The sequence below is a fragment of the Tasmannia lanceolata genome, unplaced genomic scaffold, assembly GCF_043159265.1.
Source record: "Tasmannia lanceolata isolate RefF3 unplaced genomic scaffold, GAP_Taslan_0.1 ptg000011l, whole genome shotgun sequence".
NCBI classification, from domain to species: Eukaryota; Viridiplantae; Streptophyta; class Magnoliopsida; order Canellales; family Winteraceae; genus Tasmannia; species Tasmannia lanceolata.
The window spans coordinates 26,571,661-26,584,195 of NW_027518688.1; the positions used below are offsets into that span (position 1 = coordinate 26,571,661).

At 36.8% G+C, this 12,535-nt stretch overlaps 1 protein-coding gene and 1 non-coding gene across 4 annotated transcripts; both read right to left on the reverse strand.

The window, feature by feature from the left end:
• Positions 1-421: 421 nt before the first annotated feature.
• LOC143886830 (transcription factor bHLH123-like) lies at positions 422-6,799 on the reverse strand. Of its 3 annotated transcripts, none has more exons than XM_077390973.1 (7): positions 5,694-6,796; positions 4,359-4,719; positions 3,904-3,972; positions 3,295-3,360; positions 3,160-3,225; positions 3,023-3,049; positions 422-1,063 (listed from the first exon to the last, which is right to left on the reverse strand). In XM_077390973.1, the coding sequence occupies exons 1-7, from the start codon at positions 5,897-5,899 to the stop codon at positions 917-919; spliced, it is 942 nt and encodes a 313-aa protein (XP_077247088.1). In that variant the 5' UTR covers positions 5,900-6,796; the 3' UTR covers positions 422-916. The 3 variants fall into 3 exon arrangements, with proteins under 3 accessions (XP_077247088.1, XP_077247087.1, XP_077247089.1); XM_077390972.1 differs by having other exon boundaries at positions 4,359-4,722; positions 5,694-6,795; XM_077390974.1 differs by lacking the exon at positions 3,904-3,972 and having other exon boundaries at positions 4,359-4,722; positions 5,694-6,799.
• A 2,893-nt stretch (positions 6,800-9,692) lies between these two features.
• TRNAV-AAC (transfer RNA valine (anticodon AAC)) lies at positions 9,693-9,766 on the reverse strand. The gene has a single exon. It is a non-coding gene; the product is annotated as a tRNA-Val (tRNA).
• Positions 9,767-12,535: the final 2,769 nt, after the last annotated feature.

A 12,535-nucleotide genomic window follows, 5' to 3' on the forward strand; every position in this document is an offset into this window, starting at 1 on the left:
AACATTGTTTAAATGCTGATAATTTATGCTCTCATTTCTATTACTTAACACAAAAATCCATTTATATGTAAGATAAGAGAGTACCTAGTTAGGAAACCTTGTTCAAAGTACATGTAGGTGAATATTAATTTTGTTCAGATGTTGTATGTAAGTACATAATCTATTCTCTGGTCTATTCAGTGGAATCCGTCGATTGTCGTAGGTCGTAACTGTCGGCTCTAGTATGATAGTGGCACCGATGCAAATGTAGGCAAGGAGATTTCCGCCTAGCAATAGTAGTAGGTGGGTGCCGACTGCCGAGTTTTCTTCTACCCAATAGACAAAATATAAAATCTGATGTAGGCTAAGACAAACGGACAAAGATCGAAGGGAGCACCACGTAGGAATGTGGCTAATTTAAGGTGTTTCCATATGACCCGTATCAGCCTAGATCAGATTAAGTTCAATTCGGTATTCCACAAAAATATTCTACACCAGATTTCAAGAAATTTATCATATGCTAGGGACTCTCTTCATATCAAAATAGTCCAAATTCAGATGCCCATCCTCCATATAAAACTTTTTTAAATTTTAGCTTATTGCCTGCCCATGCCTCTCTCTATCTCTCTAAAAGATCCAATTTCTCCCCAAGACTATGCCAAACAGGTTACAACATAAGTCAACTTTTAGTAGCAATATTGGAAGCAATAAAAGAAAAAGTTACATCCCTACATAAAAATTCAATTAACTTGCCAAATTCAGCTGCAGTGGCACGCACAGTGTTTAGCCATGAGAGGCATAGCATGGCCTATATAGTCACTTCGTTTGTTTTTTTTTTTACAGCACATGTGGTTGTGACCTTTCTTTTCTTCTGAAGTCATTTTCTTTAGCTGGTGTGTGTTAGATTTGATTCTCTTCTTTTGCAACCTCCCACCAACTACCGATAGCTTCCTCCGAAGGTGGGAGCCCAGAAATCTGTTGTTGTGTCCTTAGCAACATGCAATGTGGTGGAAATTGGAACTAAACACAAGCCTCTGCTTCTCAAACCTGACCCTGCTGCTTCTCTATCCTCTCTTCCGTGGCTCTGAAAGGTGAAAATACTAAGTACATAAACATAATTTAAATACTTACATGCAGACAGGGTTTTTTTTTTTTTTTTTTTTTTCTGAATGGTTACTTACACGCAGACATTAGACAATAAAAAATGAATGGTCATTGTTTTTGCCAAGAGCTTACCCTGTTTGGATTTCAGGATTTTCTAGAAAAGTATGTAAAGGAAAAATAACTCTGAAATTTCCTACATTTTTTACACATGGAAAAGATAACTTTAACCAACCCTATTCAATTTTTACATAGAGGGACCATCAATTTATGATAAATATCCCTCTAAATTAACCATAATCATATCATTTCCCGCAAAATCTTAAAAAAGAAATAAATGTCTCAAGAAAAATTTCCATCAGAAATGTTTTTCTTGCAATCCAGACAGCGCCTAACGAAAACAATCATAGCAAGGAAGCCAGGGATGGCCCTACTGCCAAGTGTATGTTGATAAAGTCTATGAACTTTGTTGGCCAATCACAATTCCAGATGATTGGGTGGGTCCCATCCTGATCGTATGATTCTAGACCTTTGATGGCGCGTGTGGAAAAAGATGTGCTTTAAGATGTCATTGAAGACATTGTTTTTTGCATGCCTCAATGTTGTGAACCGGACCTGGAGCTGGAGCCTCGGAGGGTCCTGTGATGGCCTATCAAATCCAAAATCCCGTGACCATGGACATATGCCCATCAAGAGAGAAATCATCTTAGGCTATGTCTGGCAGCCAGGAATTTTGTTTCATGAAAACTTAGTGTCTCCATCAGGTGAGTGACGGGCAGGGCGGGTGGGAGAAGGACAGATTTGAGAGGGCTTGACTGAGATGACGGGTGATAAGTGGCTAAAAATAGGTAAAAGTCAATCATATTTTGAGTAGATTTTCTGTTTCCATATTTTCAGGCTTTTCTTGCTATATCGTCACTCAACCCTCTAGTATCTACACCTCACCATCGCGTAAGCTAATATTTCTGGAAATAAAATTCATGGTAGCCAAGCTGCCCCTTAGTGTAATTCAGTAACTAAATACGTAAGTCCTGACATAAAGGAACAATAAATAAAGGGAAGTGATAAATCGACTCCTGAAATTGATAAATAGACTCCCGTGTGTCTTTCTCTCTCCTCTAGGTTAGAGAGAGAAAGAGGAGAGAGGTAGACACATGGGGAGTCGATTTATCCATTTGGGGAGTCGATTTATCACTGCCCTAAATAAAAGAAATACTTATAACAACTATTGGCATTTCTTGAAAAGGCCTTAAAATTAGAATAAGCCATAGGAATGATACGGTGGGACCATGGTTGGTAAAACTTCATTTTTGGCCAACTTTCCAATTTGACCCCTATTATATTTGTAAATGACAAAATTTTAAACGTGTTAATTAAACATGTTTTTTGTGTTTTTCTTCATTTTACCGTTTTTAATTACTACTTTGTTTTTTGAACCAATACTGTTTTAAACTCGAATTTTTCCGGTCTCCCCACCCCCTATGGGTGTGACACCTTTGAACTATTATATGTATTCCAATGTAGACATGGATGGTTCAAGCATCGATCTGGACCATCCATTCAATGGGCCCCCGCAAGGATAATCCACCATGCAAAAACACGATAAGTAGATACCTCTGAGAGGAATGGTTTGCCATTGTCAATCCAAGGTGGGCCCACTGGATGGACGCTCCATATGTCTAATACATGTAACTTGCACCATAATATGACACGAATGAGCTGCCCTTGATTATTCTCTTTTAAGTGACCTTATAATGTAATTTTTGTGAAGAATTTTGTGTGTGTGTGTGTGTGTGTGTGTGTGAGAGAGAGAGAGAGAGAGAGAGAGAGAGAGAGATGTTAAAACATGACTGTTCATCATGATTTTAGTGATTTTTGCATGTATGGTGAAATAATAAAACTGAAAAAAGAGGAAAAAGATAGAACATGCATAAATACTAACCAGCCTCGTATATGGAGTGCTTAGTACCTGAAATTAGCAGTAGAAAATTGGGATTAACGACTAAATAACACGATATGGTATAGTAATTTATATCTTTAAAGCTCATAAAAAAATCTTTAATTATTTTTTAAACTTACAGTGACTTGGTCGTGAAGAAATTTTATGTACTCGATTGCATCGTACAATACCGAAGCAGTATCCGTCTGTAACATACAAGTATCAAATCACAATTCTGAATGTAAGGAGAAGGAAATTTAGTTTTGGAAATTGACCTTTCCGAATGGCGAAACCAGTTGTTGTAGTGCAGTGATTCTATCGCCGAGTTTCTCTTTTCGGACCTGAAAAAAACATAGTAAATTGTATTTTATTTTATTAATAACATTACTGCTTTTCATTATTATTTTCCTAATGATGATTTTGCTCTCCTTCCTTCACCTCCTAAACCCTTCTCCTTTTGGTTTTTGTGATCCCCGTAGGTCGAACGTCATACCTAAAAGTCCCCCATTACGACTTGAAACTGTTCTGGAACAACTTCTCATGTAACTCAAATTGACAGAGATAAGAGATTTCTCAAAGCTAAGTTAAAATATTTTCTCTAATGCTGTTTTCAATCTCCTATTAAAATAATTCTCAAAATATTCTTTTGGAATATTTATACATACTATCGTTTGATGAGAAATTATATGGTGCCTGACCGTGAAGTCCCGTCAAGGTGGTTCGTCAGAGGTAACCACCCTTGATATTTGATCCAACAGCAGCCTCTTAAAAAGTGGTCTCCTGTTTGATCAAATATACATCAAGGGTGGTACCGCTTTGACTGTACTTCACGGTCAGGCACCATATAAAAACTCTTGTATGATATAATAAGTAAGCTATGGTACCTTAAAGGTTGTAAATGGAGCTGGCCTTTCTAAGCGAGGCCGTTTGTTAGCTGTTTCCATCCTTGAATCCTGAACGCAAAATAAGTAAACATCATTATTTTAACTGTCAGAGTAATGATAGATGCAAGGGCCCTCGTTATGCAAGGGCTAAAGAAGGGCCCTTGAATAGATCCACGTCATTGATTGCAACCGAATTCAGTTTTTCAACCGGCTTTAAAAATGACGTGGATCCTCAGGCCCTTGCATCAATCATTCATGTTTTAATCCACTGGAGAAGTTCCCTTCAGTTGCAAAACAAGAAAATAACATGTATGATTGCTTTAGTAGTAAAATGACCAAATTACCCTAAAACATCTTCTAAACTTAAATTCAAGAAATTCCAATATGGAACAAAATTAAGGAGCTTTGGGTAATTTGACCCAACAAAACCATGCAAAAGATAGAAGTATGGTTACCTTGAGAGTAACGTTGCTCAAAATGGGACTTTCTAGGCTTTTCTCTGATAATGGCACTTCGGAATATTGCCGGAATCCAGATATGTCCGGGCCCCCCTTCCAAATAGGAGTATTGTTACTGTAGAACAAATGCTGGTTACTTTGATTTAACAAAGGAGCTTTATGAGTCAAAGAAGGGCAATTCTCTTCCCCGACGATTGCCGGAAAAAATGGCTGTACATCCCTTAGCTTCCGACCGGATGCTACAAAGTCGCTCGAAATTGGGTACAAATCCAAATTGAAACCATGGTTTTCTTCTTTTATTCTGTTGTTGTTACCATTGGTGGGATACCGATTATCGTGTCCATGACCATTCCTTGCTCTACTTTTCATGAAGAAGATGAGACAGAGAAAAAAAAAAAGGACAGTTGTTTAGGCCGTGTTTGGATTGCAAGAATAACATTTCTGATGGAAAAAAAAAACCAAAATTTAATTTTCTTTACACAATTAGGGAGGAAATGATATGATTATGGTTAATTTAGATGGATATCATTGTAAATTAAAAGTCCATCTACATAAAAATTGAACAAGTTTGGTTCAAGTTATCGTTTTAGTTGGAAAACTTATATTTCCACTATTTATCCCACCATTTTCACTCTCTTTTTTATTTTAATATAAGGTTGGTTGATTGTAATTATATGAACACTTAAGAAAATATAAGGAAGATTTTGAAAAAAGAATCACAATATAGAAAAATGAAAGAAATTATATGAGCAATATAGTGTTTGAAATATCCTGATGAAAAAATGGAAGTGAAGTGGAAATGAAGCCTTTTTAAGGAAATTACAAACAAAAGTGGTGGAAATATCCTGATGAAATATTGATAACTATTTTTATTTTTATTTTCAATTTTAACATCACAAATTGCTATACAAGTATGAGTTTTTCTTTGTTTCCTTTTGTTTCTCTTTTGATTTTCATATGAGATCGATGGATTTGAATTATATGAAGACAACAACATATAAAAAAAATTGAAAAAAGGAATCATAATGTAGAAAAATGAAATAAATCATAGATATATAGGTAAGCTGGGATCGAACCTGCGACCTCAATGTTGAGAAACAAAGCCTCAATCATTGTTAATATTTTTGAAACAACAATCCTAATATAAGAAAAAATATAAGGAAAAGAATTTCTTTGAAGTAATAATCATAATATAGAAAAATGAAATAAATTATATGAGCAAAATAGTGGAGCAAATTGTTACTAATTTTCTTGTTTTTATCATTAAAATTCATCAATTTTATTTACCTTAAAAGGAACAAAAAAGTTGAAGAAAGAATTTAATATACTTACATAAATTCATGTCCCAAAACCGGTAACCGAGCATCGAATTCCGGCAACTGAAATGGAGTGAACACTGTGGAATCAGAGGAAACTGAGGGCGTATCGCTGGAAATCTGTTTGGCTGCTGCCGGAATCTCTGATGACCATCCAATCCATTGATTCATCTCCGACATCCATTCTCCTTTGTAAACCTCACTCTCCATCTCTTCTCCCATCTCTCTCTCTCTCTCTCCTCTCTCGTGTATTTTCTTCTATAAATTCCTTCAAAAGTTCTTTACTTTCTAAGAATTACCTACAAGAAGTTCAAGAGAATTTTGCTTAAAAATCTGACAAACTTTGAGTGGATCCAAAGGTCTAATTCTCCATAAACACTAAAAAAAATTCATCTCAAATGAAACTTTTCATCTTCTTTCTTTCCAGAAGCAGATCTGATCATCTCTCTCTCTCTCTCTCTCTCTCTCTCTTCTATTTTCTTCTATAAATTCCTTCAAAAGTTATTTGTTTTCTAAGAATTGCCTACTAGAAGTTCAAGAGAATTCTGCTTGAAAATCTGACAAACTTTGAGTTGATTCAAAGGTTGATTTCTACATAAACACTAAAAATCATCTCATCAAACTTCATGGAAAATGAAAAATCTCATCTCCTTTCTTTCCAGATCAAATCGTCCGGATTTCTCTCAAATTTGCATCTGCTTTTGAGAATCAACATCAGATTTCACTCGAAGATCATTCTCTTGAAAATCCGACGAACTTGCTCTCGATCCAAAGGTTGAATTCTAAATAAACACTAAAAACCGCTTTAATTATCAAGCTTCACGGAAACTGAAAATTCTCATCTCATTTCTTTTCAAAATCCGATCAGATCGTCTGGATTTCTCTCATAAGTGCATCTGCTTTTGAGAATCGATCATCACAATTTCACTCAAAGATCTAAAAAAATCTCTCCTTTTCTTCCTGGCGAATGCGAGCCTTTCTGTTGAAGAATTTTATTTTGGAAAACTTTAGTGGCGTCGTTTTCTTCCTTTTTCTTTAGAGGTGGGGAGAGAAAGAAGAAGCTTATGTTACACTCTGCAATGATCGAAAGCTTTGCTTTTATGGACTTTAAGAGAGAGAGGTTGGAAAGAGAAAAGAGGAAGAAAAAGGAAAAACCGTATAAATACCTGATAATTTTCGCATCTTTCTACCATTGCGAATCTATTTTTCATTTTTTTTTTTGGTTGTTCGTCACAATCGCTTTCAGATCTTTTTTAATGTTTTTTTGGGAGATGATAAATTCGCACTCCCCTGTAGGATGATTCGCACCTCTTTTAGACATAAAAAGCGTTAAAGTTTGCCGGAATTAAAATACTAAGGGAAATGATATATTCCCAACAATAAAATAGCCTTAGTTGTGTACGTACTACTAAATTAAGAGAATTACTACACTGGTTATAATGGAGTTGTTTAGAATGCTTTGGTAGAGGGCCAGGAACGGAGCCAGGAATTTGCTCTAAGTCGCAAAGAAGGTTGTTATAGCATGTTGAGGCCCACCAATTTTACACTTCATGTTTGATAGGTAGGGCCCACCTTCTCCCCCTAACCTATGCGTAAGGTGGCCCACATTTTACACCTCAAATTTTGATGTAGTAGGGCCCACTATCCATTGCCCAAGAATATTGGTGATTTAATAAATTCCAAGACCCCCAAAGAGGATCACTTTCTACTTTGAAAATCCCAATAATATTCGAGATTTTATATTTTGCGTTCACATAAAGTCAAGCATTTTTCAAAAAATACTATGGGGCCCACTTCATACGTGATCCAAACCGTTCATTTATTTGGCCACAACATAAATAGGTTGCAGCACGTAAATCATCACCATAGGATGATCCTAACCATTCAATCTATAGAGGTTTCTATAGCTAGCAATCCCATTATAGATCGGAGGGTTAGGATCATCCTGTGGAGATGATTTACTGGGTGCAGGTGTGCAACCTACTTATATCGTGCGCAACAAATGAACAGTTTGGATCATCTTATGAATTGGGCCCTAATTTTTAAAAAATACTTGACTTTACATTCATACAACATATAAAATCTCATAATTAACTAGTAGAGAGTTTTCACATGTATAGTCCAGTATTTTTCAAAAAGTATTGTACAGGCCATGCCAGAGGATGATCTGGACTGTCCATTTGATGGGCCACAACGTTAATAGGATGTGCCCAAAAAATCATTTAAATGGGATGATCCTAGCTCTCTAATATATAGGGGTGTACATCATATTATGTTCCCACATAAATGAATTTTTGGGCACGACCTATTTTCGTCTCGGCCCATCACATAGACGGTTTAGATCATCCTGTGGTGCAGCCCGTACAATACAATTTTTCTGATACGGGCCTATGCCATGTAAAATCTTGTGACTCTAATCAAATGGGCGGTTTTGATTGTCTTATGGTGTACTATTTTTCAAATACGGGCCTACATCATATACAATCATGCAGATAATGTGCCACTCCCCTCAGCAAATCAGTTGAAACGAGAGAGAGGGCATTGATTAATATTGAGAGAGAGAGAGAGAGAGAGAGAGGGTTAATCTAGGTAGAAAAAGGGCATTAATAGGTGGAAGATTCTGGATAGAGTTAATCTAGGTGGGGAAATGTATTAATTTAGTTGGCAATAGCCTATAAGATAGGGAAGATTCATGATTTTCATAGCAGATGGGTTAACTTTATGAAAAACTCTTAATCCATAGATTTTGAAAATTTTCTAGATTTCAGGGCGGGGAACTCATTGTAATAAAATGAGGCACTCCCATTAAGGGAGTTTTTGAGTTTTTTCACTACTCAAAAAAAAAAAATTGAGGCACTCCCATTACAAGCTTACAATTCACAAACTTGCAAGGAAAATTTGAGGAAAGCCACTTCACAGTTGAATTTTGGGTTTGGATTTTCTGTTTTAAAAGAAGCAAATATCTAATAAAAACCAAATAAATTTTTTTGGCGTATAGGGCCCATGATGGACAAAAAATGCACTGATTGATTGGGACGGATTAACCTAACAATATTTGGATAATTTGGATAATGGCCCACACATCAGATAACACTGTTTTTTTTTTTTTTGGGTAGGTGATAACACATTTCATACGTAACCCGCCAGACCAGCCACCTCATGAATAAAGACAAAAGTTATAAGCTACTAAAAGTTGAGCATATGTGGTTGGTCTGACATGCAACAGACCATCTGCGAAATGCCTTTAGGAACTCCTAATAAGGCTTTATTGATAAGGGCACGGATCATCCGGTCAAGGTGCTCTCAATGGCATTTGCTTGGACTTATAGTTGCTATTCGGATCAATGGATCTATCATGTATACGAGACACAAGTTGAGGCTATTAAAGGATAAGAGAAAATGACACCATAAATGGAGAATTTATATGATGGGTGGCCGTGAAAACACGTGAAGTCTGGAAAAAAAAAAGTAAGTACGGCCCACTTTTTTCGATGATCCAAACCGTTCATCTATTTGGGCACAATGTAAATAGGTTGTGCCCCAAAAATCATTTCCATAGGATGATCCTAACCCTCCGATCTGTAGAAGATTCCATAAATGATTTTTGGAAATCTCCATTTTTCAGATCAGTTCAGATTTGAGGGTTAGGATCATCCTATGGAAATGATTTTTGGGACACACCCTATTTACGTTGTGCCCAAACAGATGAACGGTTTGGATCATAAAAAAAAGTGGGCCGTACCTACTTTTTTAGACTTCACGTGTTTTCACGGCCACTCATTATATAAATTCTCCCATAAAAGATGACCGGCAATTTGATGTGGTGTCGGTGAATCATTCATTTGTGACCAGCATAAAATTTGACGAGCGGCCTTGCAAGTGTAAATGGAAAGCCGGGGTAGCTTATCACAAAATTACTCCTGATTCTATTGAAAATTACAAAAGTACTATCCCAGAGAAGCCCTAGCTAAAAGCTATAGTAATCGAAGCAAAAAGGACGTAAAAAATTAAGAAGTGGCGTCGCCCGGACTTGAACCGGAGACCTTCAGTGTGTTAGACTGACGTGATAACCAACTACACCACGACACCTTTGTGTTGAATTTGATTTTATTATTTGTTATCTTTTAAAACAAATTTTCGGCTTAAGAAATAATCTTCCCACTTTTTTTTGTTTGTCTTTTACTATATGCTCTACCCATTTTAGATGATAAATTATCTGGTCTCGAATATCATTTCCCACTAACTTGCCTAATGTTTCCCACTATAGAGCAAGAGTTCCCACTAACTTGACTAATGTTTCCCACTATGGAGCAAGAGTTTTAGGGCTCTTGTCTCTTTGCCCCTTTGCCTTTTGAGTTCCATGTCCCCAAAGTGGGGCTGCCCTTGAATAATGCAACCCTTTATGTTCTAACACCTTTGTTTATTGATCATGAACCACTTTATGTTTTAAGTGCTTGTTTTAAAAATCATTTTCCTGAACTAGGGGACTAGAAAGCAAATTAATTTGTACGCTTCCTTTTCTTCATTTGCTATCCCTTGAACCTCAATTATTTGATTAGTGAGGGGCCCATAAGAGATCATTCCTTTTGAAAAGAGCCAGGACACTATAGACCCGTGTTTCCAGTGTCGGACCGGAATGCCTGACCAGAATGCTTTCTTCGAAACAGATCGGCATGGCAAATCGACAATGATAGAAGCACGGGTCTCGGTAGTTGAGATCGCAAATCGGGCCCACCCTTGCCTTTCCTGCATTAGGGAAGAAAGAATTCTAAGCCATCAATATATAAAATTCTCTCTTGGGAAGACATTTTTCATTAGAGGGAATGATATATTCGCACCTTTTTCTCACCTGGGTCGCCCCCTCGTAGTCTACAAAGAGTAGTAATAAATACACTAGAGAGGGTGGTCCGGGGAAGAAAAGTGAGAAGTGCCATTATTATATCATGTCTTAGTTTGGATTCATTATGAAAAGAAATCGATCTTGTTTGGTATAATGTCTCCTTCTATCCTCTTCCTCACACCCTTATTTAGGGTTTGATCTTTGTGAAAATGTCATGGTAGGTGAAGTCACACGGATGTTGAAATTGGAGGCATATTGATATGGGATATTGTCTACATAAGTTTGAGAGAAAGATGACAAAAGATCAACTTCTATTGTGAAAACTATAGAAGGTAGAGAAATGATATCCTCACTTCCTTGATAATGGTGCTTCTCACTTTACTAAAGTGTTTTATTTTTTATTGGCCTACAACTGCTAATCAGAGAAGTGTAAAATAAAGAGAGGAGTGCCATTATCAAAACATAATAGTTAATTCGGATATCATTTTCCTAAAAAATATGGTAGAATAGATTCTATAAGATAGATAATGACCGAAAGTTGGCCTACCTTCATCTCTTTTCTCCATATTCATCATTTAGTACTCATAATAGTCTCTAGAATTTATAAAGGTTCTCCTTTTTCTGTAAAGTGGAGAGAACCCCCTTGGGATTGGCTATTCTTTTTAGATATGTTTATCTTGAAATTATCGTCTTCGTTCTTCACCAATTTTATCTTGGTAAAAATTTATTCAAGAGGAAATGTTGCCGGGACAAGGTATAGCAATAAAATAAATCTCAATTTTTATCCCCATGGATAGTTTACTAGTTGAAAACTATCCATGCATAGGGCTACATCTTTGATCTTTGTCAACAGCAATCCTAATCATATGGCATTAACAATATGATCAAATTTCTTCAGATGGGTGGCTGAGAATCGTTAAAACCAAGTCCATATAAGAATCGAATGGTAAGAGTTGCCCGATATTTATTTAAAACATTTTTGCGCTATTTGGTCTAGTGGTATGTGCGAGAGGAGAGGTCTCTTGTTCAATTCTCGAAATGCGCCTCTGCTTCATATTTTAATTCGGGTTTTGGAATGACGTTTTATTTAATTTCACATCTGTTGGATGAAAGGGCGGGCCAGTGCATGAGGGGCTGGGTCTGGGGAGGGCTAGATGTACGCAACTTTGCCCCTGCTTTGAAGAGAGGCTGTTTCTGTTGCTCGAACCTGTGACTACCAGGTCACAATGGAGCAACCTGACCGTTGCGCCGCAGCTGTTTCAGTGATTCAAACCCGTGACCACCAGGTCACATCTGTTGGATGAAAGGCCAAAATGCACTCTTCTATTCTTTAGTTTTTTTTTTCCTGTTTTTTCATCTTTACCATGACTATCACTACAACTTGAAAAGGAAGAAGATGAGGAAGAAATAAAAAAAGAATCAACAACAAAGAAAATGGAAGACGCTGGAAAAAATGGAAAAGAAGTACAAAAGAAGAATCAACGTCGGGAAAAATAGAAGACTCCAGGAAAAAATGAAAAAAAAGGAGGAGAAGAAAGATTCGGGGTCGTGTTCGTATGACTTAGGGTCACCAGCCTTAAAAGATGGTGTCACGTGAAATGTAGGGATTTGTTCGGTTCCAGTCTCAATTAAGCAACTGGTTTCTCTATAAGCACTCTATTTCATCGTGGAAGGAAATCTTAGTCAAAACTCTTTTTAAGCTTTGTTTAGTTAGCTTCAGGGTTTTGCTAACGAGTGCCCTTATGACGGATAAAATATTAATTTATTGGTTTCGTCTGATTTCGGCCAAAATTTCGGTTTCGGAAAGGACCGAAAGGCATTCCGAAACCGAAATTTAAAACCATGTTTATGACTACTCAGGTAAAAAAAAAAAAGGGTATGTTTGTTAGAGGAAGTCTAAACTGAAGGGAGCCCTTGCAAAAAAGAGGTGAAATGGCTCCCCCATTGACTGCACATCACCATCACGTTTGACTTTTCAGCCGTTATTAATGCATGAAGGTGATGTGTAGCCAATAGGA

Bases quoted from the DNA above. Each gene is read 5' to 3' on its own strand.
- LOC143886830 (XM_077390972.1), bottom strand. From the start codon at position 5,899: ATGGGAGAAGAGATGGAGAGTGAGGTTTACAAAGGAGAATGGATGTCG. The intron at 3,361-3,903 runs GTACCATAGCTT...TGTTTTTTTCAG, and splicing joins CTCCATTTACAACCTTTAAG to GTCCGAAAAGAGAAACTCGG. The intron at 1,064-3,022 runs GTTAGTATTTAT...TTCACCTTTCAG, and splicing joins GCACTCCATATACGAGGCTG to AGCCACGGAAGAGAGGATAG.